The sequence below is a fragment of the Oncorhynchus nerka genome, linkage group LG24 (assembly GCF_034236695.1).
Source record: "Oncorhynchus nerka isolate Pitt River linkage group LG24, Oner_Uvic_2.0, whole genome shotgun sequence".
NCBI classification, from domain to species: Eukaryota; Metazoa; Chordata; class Actinopteri; order Salmoniformes; family Salmonidae; genus Oncorhynchus; species Oncorhynchus nerka.
Window position 1 is genome coordinate 34,814,364 of NC_088419.1, and position 18,166 is coordinate 34,832,529.

At 46.6% G+C, this 18,166-nt stretch overlaps 2 protein-coding genes across 5 annotated transcripts in view; one reads left to right on the plus strand and one right to left on the minus strand.

The window, feature by feature from the left end:
• The window catches only part of LOC115107896 (centrosomal protein of 128 kDa), a 47,333-nt gene extending 34,728 nt beyond the window's left edge, over window positions 1-12,605 (minus strand). For 2 of the 4 annotated variants that reach the window (XM_029631641.2, XM_029631643.2), the window contains exons 1-11: window positions 12,489-12,605; window positions 11,919-12,096; window positions 11,685-11,771; window positions 11,383-11,509; window positions 11,012-11,145; window positions 10,669-10,760; window positions 10,527-10,599; window positions 10,173-10,292; window positions 9,212-9,298; window positions 8,446-8,520; window positions 8,210-8,333 (exon numbers count right to left, since the gene is read on the minus strand). In XM_029631641.2, the coding sequence (XP_029487501.1) occupies window positions 8,210-8,333; window positions 8,446-8,520; window positions 9,212-9,298; window positions 10,173-10,292; window positions 10,527-10,599; window positions 10,669-10,760; window positions 11,012-11,145; window positions 11,383-11,509; window positions 11,685-11,771; window positions 11,919-12,077 (1,078 nt within the window). In that variant the 5' untranslated portion in view covers window positions 12,078-12,096; window positions 12,489-12,605. The remainder of the gene's footprint in view (window positions 1-8,209; window positions 8,334-8,445; window positions 8,521-9,211; window positions 9,299-10,172; window positions 10,293-10,526; window positions 10,600-10,668; window positions 10,761-11,011; window positions 11,146-11,382; window positions 11,510-11,684; window positions 11,772-11,918; window positions 12,097-12,488) is intronic. The other 2 variants (XM_029631644.2, XM_029631640.2) reach the window with 2 other exon arrangements.
• An 844-nt stretch (window positions 12,606-13,449) lies between these two features.
• LOC115107897 (thyrotropin receptor-like) overlaps window positions 13,450-18,166 on the plus strand; it is a 37,288-nt gene continuing 32,571 nt past the window's right edge. The window contains exon 1 of the mRNA XM_029631645.2: window positions 13,450-13,896. Coding sequence (XP_029487505.1) covers window positions 13,703-13,896 — 194 coding nt within the window. The 5' untranslated portion in view covers window positions 13,450-13,702. The remainder of the gene's footprint in view (window positions 13,897-18,166) is intronic.

The following is an 18,166-nucleotide window of genomic DNA, read 5'->3' on the forward strand; positions in this document are numbered from 1 at the left end:
AACAACAACACATGGAAGTCAGACAACACGTACACTACCGGTCAAATGTTTTAGAACACCTTTACATTCAAGGGTTTTTCTATATTTTTTTTTACTATTTTCTACATTATAGAATAATAGTGAAGCCATCAAAACTATGAAATAACATATATGGAATCATGTAGTAAAAAAAGTTTTAAACAAATGAAAATATATTTTATATTTGAGATTCTTCAAATAGCCACCCTTTGCCTTGATGACAGCTTTGCACACTACTGGCATTCTCTCAACCAGCTTCATGAGGTGCATTGAAATGCATTTCAGTTAACCGGTGTGCCTTCTTAAAAGTTCATTTGTGGAATTTCTTTCCTTCTGAGTGTGTTTGAGCCAATCAGTTGTGTTGTGACAAGGTAGGGGGGTACACCGAAGATAGCCATATTTTTTAAATACCAAATAAAATTGTATTTGTCACATACACATGGTTAGCAGATGTTAATGCGAGTGTAGCGAAATGCTTGTGCTTCTACTTCCGACAGTGCAGTAATAGTGATTGCTGTTTAGCAGTCTGATGGCCTTGAGATAGAAGCTGTTTTTCAGTCTCTCGGTCCCAGCTTTGATGCACCTGTACTGACCTCGCCTTCTGGATGGTAGTGGTGTGAACAGGCAGTGGCTTGGGTAGTTGATGTCCTTGATGATCTTTTGGTCCTTCCTGTGATATCAGGTGCTGTACGTATCATGGAGGGCAGGTAGTTTGCCCCCGGTGATGCATTGTGCAGACCGCACCACCCTCTGGAGAGCCTTGCGGTTAAGGGGCGTGCAGTTGCCGTACCAGGCTGTGATACAGCCTGACAGGATGCTCTCGATTGTGCATCTGTAAAAGTTTGTCAGAGTTTTGGGTGATAAGCCAAATCTCTTCAGCCTCCTGAGGTTGAAGAGATGCTGTTGCGCCTTCTTCACCACACTGTCTGTGTGAGTGGACCATTTCAGTTTGTCTGTGAAGTGTACGCCGAGGAACTTAAAACTTTCCACCTTCTCCACTGCTGTTCCTTCGTTGTGGATAGGGGGTTGCTCCCTCTGCTCTTTCCTGAAGTCCACCATAATCTCCTTTGTTTTGTTGACGTTGAGTGAGAGGATGTTTTCCTGACACCACAATCCGAGTGCTCTCACCTCCTTCCTGTAGACTGTCTCATCGTTGTTGGTAATCAAGCCCACTACTATTGTGTCGGCTGCAAACTTGATGATTGAGCTGGATGAGTGCATGGCCACACAGTCGTGGTTGAACAGAGAGTACAGGAGGGGGCTGAGCACGCACCCTTGAGGGGCCCCAGTGTTGAGGATCAGCGAAGTGGAGATGTTTCCTACCTTCACCACCTGGGGGCGGCCCGTCATAAAGTCCAGGACCCAATTGCACTGGGTGGGGTTGACACCAATTATGGCAAGAACAGCTCAAATAAGCAAAGCGAAACGACAGTTCATCATTACTTTAAGACATGAAGGTTAGTCAAAATGGAACATTTCAAGAACTTTGAAAGTTTCTTCAAGTGCTGTCGCAAAAATCATCAAGCGCTGATGAAACTGGCTCTCATCAGGACCGCTACAGGAAAGGAAGACCCAGAGTTACCACTGCTGCAGAGGATAAGTTCATTCGAGTTACCTGACTCAGAAATTGCAGCCCAAAGAAATGCATCACAGAGTTCAAGTAACAGACACATCTCAACATCAACTGTTCAGAGGAGACTGTGTGAATCAGGCCTTCATGGTCAAATTGCTCCAAGGAAACCACTACTAAAGGACACCAATAATAAGAAGAGACTTGCTTGGGCCAAAAACATAAGCAATGTATATTAGACCGGTGGAAATCTGTCCTTTGGTCTGGAGTCCAAATTGGAGATTTTTGTGTCTTTGTGAGCGGATGATCTCCGCATGTGTATTTCCCACTGTAAAGCATGGAGGAGGAGGAGGTGCTATGTGAGGGTGCTTTGCTGATGACACTTTCAGTGATTTATTTAGATTTAAAAAAATATATATATATATATTTCACCTTTATTTAACCAGGTAGGCTAGTTGAGAACAAGTTCTCATTTGCAATTCAAGGCACACTTAACCAGCATGGCTACCACAGCATTCTGCAGTGATACGCCATCCCATTTGGTTTAGGCTTAGTGGGACTATCATTTGTTTCTCAACAGGACAATGACCCAACACACCACCGGGCTGAGTAAGGGCTATTTTAATAAGGAGAGAGATGGAGTGCTGCATCAGATGACCTGGCCTCCACAATCCCCCGCCCTCAACCCAATTGAGATGGTTTGGGATGAGTTGGACTGCAGAGTGAAGGAAAAGCAACCAACACGTGCTCAGCATATGTGGGAACTCCTTCAAGACTGTTGGAAAAGCATTCCAGGTGAAGCTGGTTGAGAGAATGCCAAGAGTGTGCAAAGCTGGCATCAAGGCAAAAGTGGCAGTTTGAAGAATCTCAAATATAAAATGCATTTTGATTTGTTTAAAACTTTTTTGGTTACTACATGATTCCATATGTGTAATTTCATAATTTTGATGTCTTCACTATTATTTTACAATGTAGAAAATAGTAAAAATATAGAAAAACCCTTGAATGAGAAGGTGTTCTATAACTTGACCGGTAGTGTACCATGCTCTACACGTCAGATAACACACACACCATATCCACACAGCCTTCATTTAGTTTTCAGACAGGATGCAGCTTCCACAATTTAAAAAAAAAAATCAAACACTTATTCCTGTGGGCCAGCAGTAGTTATGTTTCAATATATTGAATCACTCCAATATATTGGTATCACTCCTTGGCGGAGGGATACATCCGAGGTGAGGATTTACAGACTCACTCCCATGTACACCTGTGCACACCTGTGTCACAGCTGGGGTACGCTCCTATATATCGACCCCATGACCGCGACACACGTTCTTTCATTTTCTCGGCGGACGTCCTATGGTTTGAGGCACAAACTTTCTGAAGTTCGCTTGGTAAGTCACTGGTAAGTGTAATATCTTGCGTGGAAGTATACTCCCTGGCTGTTTGCAGCATGGAGCATGGCCACATGGCCAGCCCCTCCTCTTGAGTGCTCCACTCGCTGCGTGTGGTTGATCTGTATCTTCCGCTTGTGGTTTGTCGTACTTGTGTTTCGTTAGCGTTACACTATGACTCCATGTGCATCCATTAGTATGGTGGCTCTTGCTGCCCCAAACTGTAATTTACCTTAGAACAAGCCAGTGGGCAAGTTGTGTATGTGTGTGTTGTGAATTGTTTTAACATGCTGCTCCCTGCACCGTAGGGTTCTCTGCTAATTACCATGCAGGTTTTTTGTCTTGTTCTTTCCCCTGCACGCTTTCCACTACTTTGGAGTTCCTTAAAAGAGTTACTCCATCATATGGTGCTGTTTTTCCTGCTTGGATATTAAACTAGCTAGGTAATGTTGGCGTAAAAACAAATCAATCAAATCCATTCCCTGGTTACTATTTTTTTGTCTGCCTGCTTTTCCCACCAGTGTCTTCCCCATTTTTGCAGAGGTACTGGGTAATGTATTCCTCACCAGGTTCCTATTCCTCCAGGCGGGTCACCACATAAGCTCTCCCAGGGCGTCAGACCCCTGCTCCGTGGCCTTGTTGGCTTGGCTGAGCTTAAGGCTTCCGTTTGTGACAGGTGTGATGGTGGCATCCCCCTGGGGATCCACATACCTCGTATATGCACTGCCTGGGGTTGAGCCACACGGAGAGGGTGGTGAAGTGCCCCTACTTGATGCCTAATTTGTGTGGTGTTCTCAGAACGCCTGCACCTGGCGCGATTGGAGGCCATGCGCGAGTAGGTCGACCAGGCTCGGGCTGAAAACGAGCTCCCTCCCTCAGGAGTAGTGCACCAGCGAGCTGTTAGTCCCTCTACTGGGCCCAGTACCCCTCCCAGAAAGCATGGCCAGAGCCACCGCAGGCAGAGCCCATCTGCTTGCCAGTCCTGGACAGGAGCAGGAGTCGGACCGCTTGGACCACCTTGAACATAGGGTGCATGCCCTGTGTCAGGGGGTTGATAGCTTCGATGGCGACAACAGATGATCCCTGTTGGCTAGTATAGGCTATTCCTGGGGCACGATGCTGGCACTGTTCACCACCGTGAGCGGGGCTACCAGGCTGACAGGCCATCCAGAAGCCACCAGCAGTGCTTTATCGCCCCCAGCGGCTTGAGAGGCTATGAGGACCCTACTCACTCAGGTAGCCACTGCACTGGACATCAAACTGGTGGACAGTGGTGACTCTCCATCTGTCCCCATCTCTGCTGAGTTCCACGAGGCCTTGCAGGAGAGCTGGGCCTCTGCCAAGGGGGCACTTCTGACTCACAGCTGAGACTGGACCATGGAGTTATGTTGCGGGCGCAGAGTCACTCATCCTCCGGGAGTACCCGACCATGGACACCATGATAGCTGCCATGGTCCTCCGGGACCGGGAGATTATAGGGTGGAACCCGCGACTGAAGACGGGACCCCCCCCTCCGCACATATGGGTCCCTCTGCTCTCTTGGTTAACTTAATAATGCAACCATGCTGCTGCAGATCTACCTGCATACTCTATTGCCCCGGCTGCAGGAAGGCACAGAGGAGCCCCTCTGGGAACTGATGGAGGTGTCTCGCCTGCTTCCCCTGCTCCAGGGGGAAGGTGGTTACCTCCCGGAACCATCTATGGCTGGCCCAATCCCGTCTGCTCTCCAGAGCACATTTGCCACTCTCCCCATCACCCCAGGGCTGACATTTGGCCCAGGGGTTGATAACATTCTGAAGTAGACTGATAAGGTTTGTAGGGACCGGGAGACGGTTCATGCCGCCTCCTCAGGCCCCGGGGCCAAGGAGAATGGGCCGCCACCACCCACCTGCACCTGAACAACGGTGGGGTCCCTCTACTGTGTGGAGGGGCACAGCGTGCGGTGGAGCAACAACCTGTCAACCGTTACCGCCATAGGGACGTGCCTGGGGGACCCCTCATACACCCTTCCCCGGCCACTTCTCCCAATCTCAAAGGGAAAAGTGGGATGAGGGTGTTGAATCCCCCTGGGTGTTGTCGACAATGCACAAGGGGTACCAACTCCAATTCTGGTGCTCGCCCCCGTCCTTCAGGGGCCTTCATGTTACCACAGTGGCCAACCCCCTGGAGAAAACCCTGGGGCTGGAGATCTCCTTACTCCTGAACAAGGGTGCCATCCTCAGGATCGAGACATCAGAACGGCTAGGTGGGTTCTACTCCACTTATTTTGTGGTCCCAAACAGAGACTGAGGGTTTCGACTGATTCTGGACCTCCACAACCTCAATGGGTACTTGAAGGTACTGAGGTTCCACATGCTGTACCCAGCCAGCGTGTTGAAGGCCGTGTCCAGGGACCAGTGGTTTGTGACACTGGACCTGAGGGATGCGTACTTCCATGTTCCTGTTCACCCAGCTCATTGGCAGTACCTTAGATTCGCTTTCGAAGGGACGGCTTATGAATTCATGGTTCTTCCCTTCGGCCTCTACTTGGCACCCGGCACTTTCACAAAGTGCATAGACGCTGTCCTGGCACCTCTCACATCCCGAGGATTGTTGATCCTCAATTACCTGGATGATTGGCTGATTTGTGTCACGACCAGGACCCAGGTCCTGTCAGACAGAGACATGCTCCTGACCCACATCGGCGGATTGGACATTACTGTAAACGACAAGAGTCATCGTCATGCCAATGAGGGTAGCCTTCATTGGCATGGAACTGGAGTCCTCATGAGAGCGTGCCTGCCCACCAGAAGGGTTCAGCTGATCTTATCTTGCTTCAACCACTTTCGGCAGGGGCGTGTGGTATCCGTCCTGACCTGCGAACGCCTGTTGGGCTTGCTGACGGCGACCTCGTTGCTGATTCCCCTGGTCCTGCTCCATCTCCAGTCTCTTCAACGGTGGTTCCACTCCCACAAGCTGCACCCGAAGCGCCATCGTAACCACCAGCTGCGGGTGACCACACAGTGCCTCAGGGCATAGTTAAGATGGTGCTGTCGCTTCTTTCTCTCAGGTGGAGTGGAAATGCTGAGGATGTGCCGCTGGGAGCTGGTCAGCACAGACACCCCCCAAAATCAGCTGGGGGGGGGGGGGGGGGTACTGCTGGCCCTGCGGTCTTTCTTTGCACATCTGAAGAGAAAACATGTCCTGGTGAGAATGGACAACACCACAGTGGTGGCTTACATCAACCATCAGGGTGGACTGAGGTCCCACCACCTCCACCTTATGGCACGGGAGCTCCTTTCCTGCGCTCAGGGATGTCTAGCGTCTCTATGCGCAGCACACATACCTGACATCCTGAATGTTGCAGCGGATATGCTCTTGAGGGAGGGCCCGCCACCTTGGGACTGGAGCCTAAAAATGTACATCCCCAAGTGGTGCAGCACCTGTGGGAGAAGTTCAGGACGGCGCAGGTGAACCTGTTTGCCTCCCTGGACAATGCACACTGCCCCCTGTGGTACTCCATGTCGGAGCTCTGGCTCACGATTGGCCAAGCCTGGAGCTTTGGCCAATCTTTTCACCTGATCCAGGCTGTGCTGGACAGGACGGCGGAGCGTCATCTGCTGCTGGTGGCCCCATATTGGCCCAGACGACCCTGGTTCAGCCTTCAACTGTCCCTGTGGTCTGGGACACCTTGGCAACTGCCCCTGAGACCCAACCTGCTATCTCAGGCCGGAGGAACTCTGTGGCATCCGAGACCGCACCGTCTCAGTCTGTGGGCTTGGCCGCTGAACTGCACCAATGGTCCATGTTAGGGCTGCAGGAGGGCGTATCCGCGGAAAACCAGTTGCGCTGTCGGTTGTTCTGCTCTTGGTGCGCTGGTATTGAGGTTGTGCCCGGGTCATGCAGGGTGCAGTATGTCCTCCAATACCTGCAGTTTCCCTTGGATGAGGGCTTGGCAGCCTCTACACTTGGCTGCTATATCTGCCTGCCATGTGGGGTGGATGGACAGGCTAGTGGGTCGCCATCCCTTGGTCTCCAGGTTTATGAAGGGGGTCCGTCGCCTGCGTCCAGCTAGGACCCGCTGAATGGCGAGCTGGGATCTAAATATGGTCTTGGCAGCTTTGGCAAAGCCACCTTTCGAACCGTTGGAGTCAGCCACCCTGAAACACCTCCATATGAAGGTGGCTTTGTTGGTAGCGACTACTTCCATGAAGAGGGTGGGTGAGCTCCATGCTCTTTTGGTAAGTTCTGAGTGCTACCGGATGGACCCTGGTGGGAGGAGTATATCCTGTCTGCTTATGACCCCCCGGGCAGTGGAAGGGACTCTGGGCCTCCCTCCAGCATGCGGTGCCCTGTGCGGGCACTGGCTGCCTATGTGGAGCGGACACGGTCAGAGAGAACAACAGACCAGCTCTTTGTCTGCTATGGTGAGAGAGTCCTGGGGGCTGGGTTATCAAAGCAGAGGCTCTCTCATTGGATGGGGGACACGATTACAACAGTACACCATCTGGCTGGCAGGCCAGTGCTGGGATCTGTGGTGGCACAATCAACATGAGGTGTGGCTGCTCCTGGGTTCTACTGAGAGGAGTGCCTCTCGCTGATATCTGTGCTGCGGCCAGCTGGGCTTCCTCTTGCATCTTTGCTAGGTACTATCGGGTAAATGTGGTACCTTCCTCTGCAGTTGGTTCAGCGGTCCTCTGAGTCGCCTCCTTCTGGGGACTGTGCCGGAACCCCCCTTCCACATTGACGGCCCCTGTGTCTAGGTCCCGCGCTGGGACTTCGTCGCTGGCTGGCGAGGTCCCTCTAGCACCGACTAAATCTGGTACTGGTATACCAATATATTGGAAAGATCCAATATAGTGAAACATAACGAAGGTTACGTATGTAACCACGGTTATGTGAGCTATATGGATCACTCCAATCCTCTACGGTGCTAGAGGCGCCTCAAAAATGATTTAGAAAACGTGTGTCGTGACCATGGGGTTTATATATAGGGGCGGACCCCAGCCGTGACACAGGTGTACACGGGAGTAAATCCTCACCTCGGATGTATTCCTCCACCGCAGAGTGATACCAATATATTGGAGTGATCCATATAGCTCACACAACCGTGGTTACATATGTAACCTTCAGTCAGTACCTAAGCCCAGACATTCACTCTCCTCCCCACCCCTCCATCAGCCGACAACCTCCACTGAAAAACCCTTAACTCATAAGAGCTCCAGCCTCCTTCTTCAGCAGACAGTACCTGCTCCTCTCTCCTCCCTGTCAATGCGAGTGGCTCTGGGCTGGGTAGTAAGCTGGGAGATCTCCCTCTGCAGATCCATACGTTCCTTCTCTGTCCTCAGCAGCTGCACACGCATCTCCTCTACCTGGGAACACACACATGGAGGAGTTTACCCACACAGAGAATATGAATTTGATTAACACCGTTGCACCCACCCCTACACATACACACACCTTTAAGAAGAGCTACTCGAGTACCTGTTGTAGAAGAGCGCCCCTGCCTCCTTCTGATTGGTCCAGCTGTCTCCTGGCCCTCTCCAGTTCCGCCTCCATCTGGAGGACAGATCACATGATTAGTGCTAAGAGTTTTAGCTGGTCAGGAAAAAAATCATGGCCCTACACATGACCTGGACAGACATAAGTACATTCATGAGATCCCTTTCATTATACAACCAGGAAGTACTTCAGCTCATATAGAATATCATCTGCATTCTTCAACAAGGCAGAAAGTGGGTTATAGAATACATGGCTAAAATTTTATTTGCATGCACACACACATTTGAAATACTTTATTTGAATCCACAAATCACATTACATCATGAAGGATTCAAACATTTCTAAGCTCATTGATGCAAGAACAATTAAGGAAACAAAAAGCACCTTCACACAGCTAGGCTGTACCTTTATTTAACTAGGCAAGTCAGTTAAGAACAAATTCTTATTCACAATGACGGCCTAGGAACAGTAGGTTAACGGCTGAAACAGAGCAGTACCTAGTCGGTTGTTCTGTTCTACCCTTAGGCAGGCCTACAATCTGAAGGCCACGTACTGTAAGCCTATGTACGTGGCCCAGACTGCCAAATACCAATGCCACCAACTTGCATTGGTATCCCAGGCTGTCCAAGCGTGATACGAGTGGCTGGTATTTAAAGAGCTTTTCAGAAAAGGCCTGCTCCATGTAACAATCAAATGAGCAACCCACTTCCAAAATCAGCACCTCCAACACACACACACACACACACACCTTGGTCTTCTCGCTCTCTGAGATCAGTAGTTTGTTCTTGACGGCCTCATCAGTTTCCAGGTCCCGAGCCTCTCGCCTCCTCAGAGCCTTGAGAAGGAAACCATAGAGTAATGAATGATACGTACATGTACACACACCCCCAGCACTATGCATTTAGTGTGTAGTATCACATTCAAACTAAATGAGATAACGTGCCTTTTAGCAAGTAGAGAATCGAAAAAGGCAAAGAATAGCCGTTAGGCTAGTTGATAACCGAATAGTCAGGAGGAGAAACATGAGTAATGGTGTTACAGTCAATGGCTAGCTAGCTTCCATCTCCTCTCAAAGAGACAATGTGTTGGGTTTCTAATAGAGCTTAGCATCCCATCCCACACACTCCTGTTTCTGTGGTGTTTTGTAAAGGCTTAGTGATGTATTACAGCCCCTTAAGGCACCATCCACCAACTGACTCATCCTATCCATTCATTCACAACATGGCAGTAGAGTAGAGTAGGCCCACTGGAGTGTAGCCTTATAATACAACTACCCAGGCAGACCTCTCAATTGCCCCGTCTCTCTTTAGTAAAAGAGATGATTTTCCTCTTCATTTCCTCTCCTCTTGTTTATTTACCCTTAACTTGGGAACAAATACATTATTTTCCCCTAGCCTGTGGCAGCCGGCTTCTCATTAGAAGAAGAGGCTCTCTGCAGTGGAAAGAGATGCAAATGACTTAGCCACCTCTCGTATCACTGCTTCTCTCCGAGGAGAAGAGGAGAGGATTAGAGCTGATAGATAGCTAAACACTGCCCCCCAGCTGTAACTTTCAGGACTGGTCTTAATTTGAAAACAACAACACCGCTGACATGGAAGAGGCTAATTGCAGGGACGGGAGGACAGCTAGAATGGTTTGGATGAGAGGGGTGGATGGTGCGAGATGAATGTGGGTTATATTAGGCAAGGGTAGAAGTCAAGGTGTCCCACCTCCCGCAGTTCATCAGACATGATACCCCGCTGTTCTGGTCGTCTGTCTGACACGCTCTGTCGCTCTGAACGCATCTCCCTCTCAATCTCCTGCAGACGCTTCTCCACACGAGACGACACCTGGGGGAGAAAGTCACTGTAGGTTACAGCACTAAGCGTTCGAAGATCACCTCTAGAGTGGAGCAGCTAACATTGGAGTAAACGCTTTTACAGTTATGTATTTAATGTGAATTCATGTATTTACAGTGATGCTAATACATGTACATTTTAGTCATTTAGCAGACGCTCTTATCCAGAGCGACTTACAGTAGTGAGTGTTAGTACTGTTATGTTACTGTTATGTTCCTAACTGACCGAGTCCTGTCTCTGTGAAGTCGTCAGGTGCTCGGACAGATTCTCCAAGGCTCGTCTGGTGTCAATGTCAGACCTTAGAAACAGGGAAACAGGAATTAATTAATTAATGAATGGTACATTTTGGACAATACAGGGCCTCTACCTGTTCCTCCTGAGTATTTCTCTGTCCATGTCGTCCCCCAGTCTGAGCTGGTCACTGCGCAGGTCTCTGAATGACTGGTGCAGGACGTGGACCTGAGCAGGAAGAGGAAAAAGAGAACACTTGCACTACTTAAAACGCCCACAAGGGCTGCATAATACTGACATAGCACTGTCATAGGCTGATACTAACAGATTCAACTGTTCCTGAGAAAACTTTAGGGCACAAAAACAATACAATGCTCCCTCTGCTGGTTCTTGTCTCTAACTGCACTACAACAGTGAGCGTTGAAGTGGCGATACTGAAGATGCAGAGCTTTGACAGATAAGGTGGTCTCAGGACTTACATCCCCATCTGGCAGGCTGGAGTCTCTGAAGCGGACTGTAGCTGATCTCGACCTCCTTCTCGCTCCTCCTTCTCCGGACGACTCAGATCTCCCATAGTCCTTCAAGGGAGACGTGGGGTAGAAGCGCTGGCCCTCTACAAACGTACACAAACTGTGGGCTATATAACTATTTTATAAATGTATAACTGCACATAATTATTTTTTCAAAATAAAACAGTTATAATAAGTATAGTTTCTAAATTAATTCCACCTGCCCCCTGGTGTTTTGACCTTGACTATCTGTCTGTCAGGTATTGTTTTACTTAGTGTTGGCCAACTGAGACACAGCAGCATAGGTCTCACTTCTAGACATTATACATAGCATATATCACCTGAGCCATAGCCAGCTTCCAGGTCGCTGGTGTGCAGGGTGGAGGCTGAGGCACTCCGGACCCCTGAGGAACTATGCAGCCTCTGGTTCTGCAGCTGAGCGATAGACTCCTCCAGATTATCCCTCAACTAGAGAGGGGAGGGAGGAAAAGAAGGGGGGAGATGGAGAGACAGAAGTACTAGAGAACTTCTGACAATGCGTTGACTGAGTTTTACAGCACACAACCTTCATGTATAAAACAAGACGTGGGCAATTTAAACTAAACAGTTGCAGACAGTACATTTTTGATGATGTTTTACTTACTGTTGCCATGGCTTCCGCCTGGTCATCTGTGTGCTCTCTGTATTGCCCCAGCATCCGGTCCACTTTGTTCAAATTCCTATTAGTGTCCTGGAATGAGAAAATAACCATTAGTGCTTGCTATAATGGTTTTCGGAATGACAATTCGTATGCTAAATATTCAAAAGGTTTTGATTGGTTTCAACCTGCATGCAGAGTTATTGACTGTCATGAGCAGGGAAAAGGAAACTAGCCTACCTGTAAAGTACTCGCCAAGGTGTTAATTTTCTCTGAAATGGCTGGAGCATCAGGACCTGTTCTGTGACTGACCCGTTGCGATCGAGAGCTGGCATTCCGCCCCCGTGACCTCAGCCCCCTCGTCCGGTCGAAGGTGTCTGACTCGCTGGAGGATTCCATTGTTTTGGTCAGGAGTAGCCTTTAAAATGTTTTAAAAAACTTTACTGCTGATATTACTAATCGCTGATTAGCAATTTAACTAATCAGATTAGCTAGCTAGCTGGAAAATATAACGTTTGCTAGTTGCATCTCTTCTTTATGACAGCTCTTGTTTTCTATTCAAACTCAGTTAGCTGTACATTTTTGTATAACTAGCTATGAGTTTGGAAGGTAGCTAGCTAACGTGATGACTGTTAGTAAATCAGATAGAAAACTGGCTAGCTAACGTTAATATAACGGGGATAACTATGGCTAGTTTAGCTAGCTAAACCAGACTAGCTAAACCATTTTTTTAAAAACAGGTTTTATCTGGAACCGTCCGTATCTAGCTAACTCAACTAAACACACTCTCAACATATTAGCCACACTTACCAGCATGAATTAGCAACATAGAAACCGTTAACAAGTCACTTTAGCAAGTGACAACTGAAGAGGGACAAGCCAGTTTCTCTCTGCTATGGCAACTTGAACTGGCCGCCAAGAACAGGAAGACAACAAGAGTTGAACAGTTTCAAATTACGTCGGGAGTTGTAGTTTTAAAAGTTACATCAGTGACGGAATTATGTGTGAATCACATTCTTGAGAACTACATTGTCCGAAACTTGCTCTGGGGAGATGCATATTGCGCCACTGCGACCGCCTTTCAGATTACAGCGCAACCCGTCTAGTTAGTAGGATGCTACTGATATAAATAAGAAGATAAGAAAGATAAGAAGATAAGACTTTGTTTTTCTTTTAAATGTTATGTAGGCTAGCATATGCCTGTTATCTGTAGCCTGTTATCTATAGCCTCGACTAATTCGTGCCCCAGCACATTGACTCTGTACCGGTACACCCTGCATATAGCCCCGCTATTGTAATTGTACTGCGGCTCTTAAATGATTTGTTACTTTTATTTCTCATTCTTATTTTTTTTTAGCTATTTTTTTTTTATTTAAATTTTTTTAACTGCATTGTTGGTTAAGGCTTGTAAGTAAGCATTTCACTGTAAGGTCTACACCTGTTGTATTCGGCGCATGTGACAAATAACATTTGATTTGAAAATTATAATGATTATAACTTATTGACAATTAATAATTATAATAGGTTAGTAGCTCAATTAATGAGTAGACTAATAATACACTGAACATTAAAACACATCATGATTTTAATGTGGTGTTTTTTAGGTTATTTAGATGCTTGAGCTTTATGCTATGAAATTGCATTTCTAGGAAGGATAGCCTAAATACTTTATAAAATAGCCATGAGGTAAAGAAAATCCAATATATTAAATTCCCCTACTTAACACAAGAGTGTCTCAGAAGTCCTCTGTAGACCCACTCCATAAGAAGCAAGACTAAATCCACACCTCAGAGAGAGTATCCCCAAGCGTCTCCTCTCACCGCTCTCTCACACGACACCGAGAGTCAGTGGCCAATAAGAAAACTGTCAGTATAATTGCACTGGGACGAGTCGAGTTCATGTGCTGAAATTTCTGACAAACAAAGTAACGTGCTTCAACTTCAGTTTGCCGTGGGCTTCAGGTGAGAAGGTTTTCGTCAGTGTCTGAAGTGCTTTCAAATTACTTTTGACATTTTTTCAAAGAGATGACTGAAAACGACCGACACCGCTTGCAGGTGATAACATGTGCGCTGTTTACCCTCGTCACGTTACCTATCAAAACCTTGGGGGACACCGACTCCTGCCCCACTGTTTGCGAATGCTCAGAGTGGAAGACTTACACTATCTCTTGCTTTGACATTGATGTCATTCCCACATTTCCTACAAGCACAGAGACAATGTAAGTATCTGTTTGTATAGGCTTATTAGGATTGATGTCTCAGTGTGTGTGTGTGTGTGTGTGTGTGTGTGAGAGAGAAAAAGTTTTATCTTCAATCCTGTATATTCTATGATTTTGAGATATATTCAGAAATTAAACTTCAGAAAAAAATACCCAATATGGTCAAAAGTATGTGGACACCCCTTCAAATGAGTGAATTTGGCTATTTCAGCCACACCCGTTGCTGACAGGTGTATAAAATTGCGCACACAACCATGCAATCTCCATAGATATACATTGGCAGTAAAATGGCCTTACTGAAGAGCTCAGTGACTTTCAATGTGGCACTGTCATAGGGTGCCACCTTTCCAACAAGTCAGTTCGTCAAATGTCTTCCCTGCTAGAGCTGCCCTGGTCAACTGTAAGTGCTGTTAGTGTGAAGTGGAAACTTCTAGGAGCAACAACTGCTCTGAAGCGTGGAGTGGTAAGCCACTAGCTCACAGAACGGGACCGAGTGTGTACAAATCGTCTGTCCTCGGTCACAACACTCACTACCTCGTTCCAAACTGCATCTGGAAGCAACGTCAGCACAATAACTGTTTGTCGGTAGCTTCAGGAGCTCCATGGCCGAGCAGCCTAACATCACCATATGCAATGCCAAGCGTTGGCTGGAGAGGTGTAAAGCCATTGGACTCTGGAGCAGTGGAAACACATTCTCTGGAGCGATGCATCACGCTTCACCATCTGGCAGTACAACGGACAAATCTGGGTTTGGCGGATGCAAGGAGAACACTATTATAGTGCCAACTGTAAAGTTTGGTGGAGGAGGAACAATGGTCTGGGGCTGTTTTTCATGGTTCGAGCTAGGCCCCTTAGTTCCAGTGAAGGGAAATCTTAATGCTACAGCATACTATGTAATTTTAGACAATTCGGTGCTTCCAACTTTGTGGTAACAGTTTGGGGAAGGCCCTTTCCTGTTTCAGCATGACAATTTTTTGTCATGCTTTAACATTTTTCTATTTAACTAGGCATGTCCGTTAAGAACAAATTCATATTTACAATGACGGCCTAGGAACAGTGGGTTAACTGCCTTGTTAAGGGGCAGAACGGACAGATGTTTACCTTGTCAGCTCAGGGATTCGATCTAGCAACTTTTCAGTTACTGGCCCAACGCTCTAACCACTAGGCTACCTGCACAATCCCACCGTGCACAAAGCGAGTTCCGTACAGAAAGGGTTAATTGAGATTGGTGTGGAAGACCTTGACTGGCCTGCACATAGCCCTGACCTCAACCTCATCGAACACCTTTGGGATGAATTGGAACGCCGACACTGACTGTTCGACCTCACGAATGCTCTTGTGGCTGAATGGAAGCAAGTCCCCACAGCAATGTTCCAACATCCAGTGGAAAGCCTTCCCAGATGAGTGGAGGCTGTTATAGCAGCAAAGGGGGACCAACTCCATATTAATGCCCATGATTTTGGAATGAGATGTTCGGCGAGCAGGTGTTCACATACTTATGTACATGTAGTGTATATTGGCACAGAGATGATCAAACACTAGATTGTCTAAATTACTTAATAGGCTACTATTTTCAAGAGAATGATTTTAGTCAGTAAACATTTAGCAGTTTTATAAAACAGAATCCTTGGCACACTCAGTGATTCAAGGCAAACATTTCTCTTTAATGAGTTTATACCATAACGAATCTTGTCTAAGAGAACAGAGAACCAGTTTATCAGACAGCCTGTCCATGGAGCTCTGAGAGTGTTTGGGTCATGTCTGCAGTGTGTCTGTCCTCACTAAAGGGAAATATGCTTACATATGTGCTTATGAGAACGGGAAAGGTAAAAAATATGTTATTGAAACGGAGACATGTATTGAAAGACATTGTGCAGTTTGTTATTGGTATAACTACATATTCAAACACAATTCTACAAATGTGCAAGGACAAAATCATAATTGATTAAACAAGTGAACAAATCAGTTTCTCTGAATCAGCGTTGTAAAAAGTTAGCCGTTTTTTTCCCCTAAACATTTCAATAACATTTTTAGTGCTAGGGTTTGTCATTGTGTATTGGCTGCAGAGAGAAGGGAGGATATTGGCTTTGATATTGATATCTCTATTAAAGTGTAGGCCTATTCTGCCACTGAATCCTTAACATACTATTCCTTTATCGGCACATGTCAGAAATATCTCCTAAACGCTGCGACACTGAAAGACTATCCAGGCTCTGAAGGCTTTGCTAGGGACTCTGGGTAAAGAGTCAGGATTTGGTGATTTAAAAAAATATATATATATATATTTTTTTTTGCTTTGTCCTGCAGCTTAAATGGGACCCTATTCCCTAAAGTACACTACTTTTGACCATAGGGCTCTGGCCAACCGTAGTGCACTATATAGGGAAAAGGGTGACATTTGGGACGCAGCTCTGGTCCTGTCTTGTGTGAGAACAGCAGGGCAGACAAAGGCCATGTCCACTTCACATGATAATGATCGTCATGATAACTTTATTTGTAAAGCACCGTTGTCTGGAGACGCACTCATGAGTATCAGATGTCACAAAGCGGAGGGAGAGATCTTTGGTGGGCTTTTGTGCAAAAGCGACCATTTAATTCCTTACTCTCTCTTATCCTTCTGGTGACTGGGGCATCTGGTGTGTCAGCTCCCAGGCATAGGGAGGCGTCAGGGCTGGGTAGAGCAAGGGTTTGTGGGGCATGGTGGGTCTACAGCCCTCCTCTGGCTGTGCAGGTTTAGGTTAAACAATAGGTGTTATAATCTACATTCTGCTCCAGTTTGTTTTACCGGTATGCTCAGAAAACATTCCTCTGTTACCCATTCTTCAACCGTCCCCCTCCTCACCCAGCCACCATCTCATGGTCTACCAAGGACACCCATCACATGAAATTAGGCTCCAATCGGTGCCCCAATTCAGCCGCCCAGACGCCCCCGCGATGCCACTGCATTCTTCACCCTCGCATAGTTTGCCCAATGCCCCCCAGGAAACAAAAGACAAAAAAAATATCTCCCAAAATAGTCCAAAAAAGACCAGCCCAAAATAGCCATCTGGCAACTAGGCGTGAAGATGTTGTACTGTACACACGGACAGGGGCACATTGTTGGAGCTGAACCCAATTGTGTTAGTGCTGCTGGGACTAGGTCCCTGTCTCTTTTGTGTGACCACCGTTTCAATTTAAGGGGCTTTATTGGCATGGGAAGCATATATGTACATTGCCAAAGCAAGTGAATTAGATAATGAACAGTAAACATAACAAAATATTCCAAATGAATAGAGACATTTCACATGTCATTATGTCTATATACAGTGTTGTAACTGTGTAAATAGTTAAAGTATAGAAGTCTCTCTGTATGACTGCTGGATACCTACAAGAGGTTGACATATCAGCACATTGTCAATTGTTTCTTGTTGTGCATGCTAATAAAAAGTGTGTACCTTATCTTTGTGAGTGCACGTGTGTGTGTGTGTGTGTGTAAGACAGAGAGTACTCTAATCAGGTTATGTGTGTGTGTGTGTGTGTGTGGGGGGGGGGGGGGTTGCAGGTCTTGCCCATGCCTTGAAGAGTTAGATAAGAGGTAGAGGTACGGTGGAAAGGAAAGCAGGGACACTCTAAAAGTCTGAGTAGCGTGACTGCTAGCTCTCCCACACCAGAACCTGGGCCTGCTCGATGCACTCGAATACAATATTTACTTTTCACAGGACATTTCTCAAACACCCAGAGAGAGCGAGTGCCATTTGAGAATAATTAGGGAGAACAATTTGTTTTCAAGAGAGGGAAAAACCCACAATAACTCTCTTCAGTCTCCTAACACTGGAATTCTTGGATTCATTCTAGAATGACAATTTACTTAGATCCAGGTATCCGTTGTCTATAAATCCCGCATAGATTGTAATTAGGGCTGAGGTTGACTAATTTAGCTCTTAAGAATCGATTCCCAAATGATTTTTTAAAGTAGTCACTGTGGGTCTAAAGGGTTGGGGGGGAATTGAAGTATAGAAGTGTGATTAATTATAGGAAATTACCATGACTAATAATTCTAAACACTGAACTGTTAGAATGAATGAATGACTTCAAAACTGAACTATTTTAATTTGATAATCTGTTAATTAAGGTTTAAGAACAAACATTATAGTCACAAAAGCAATATTCATAGTTTTTTTCATTACTTTCTGCTCAAAATGCAGTTACAGCAACAGAACAACGAACAGAAGAGGAAAAACACTGAGCCCAGGCACTGCATAACCTAACACTTGATAGAACACTTGAAGAT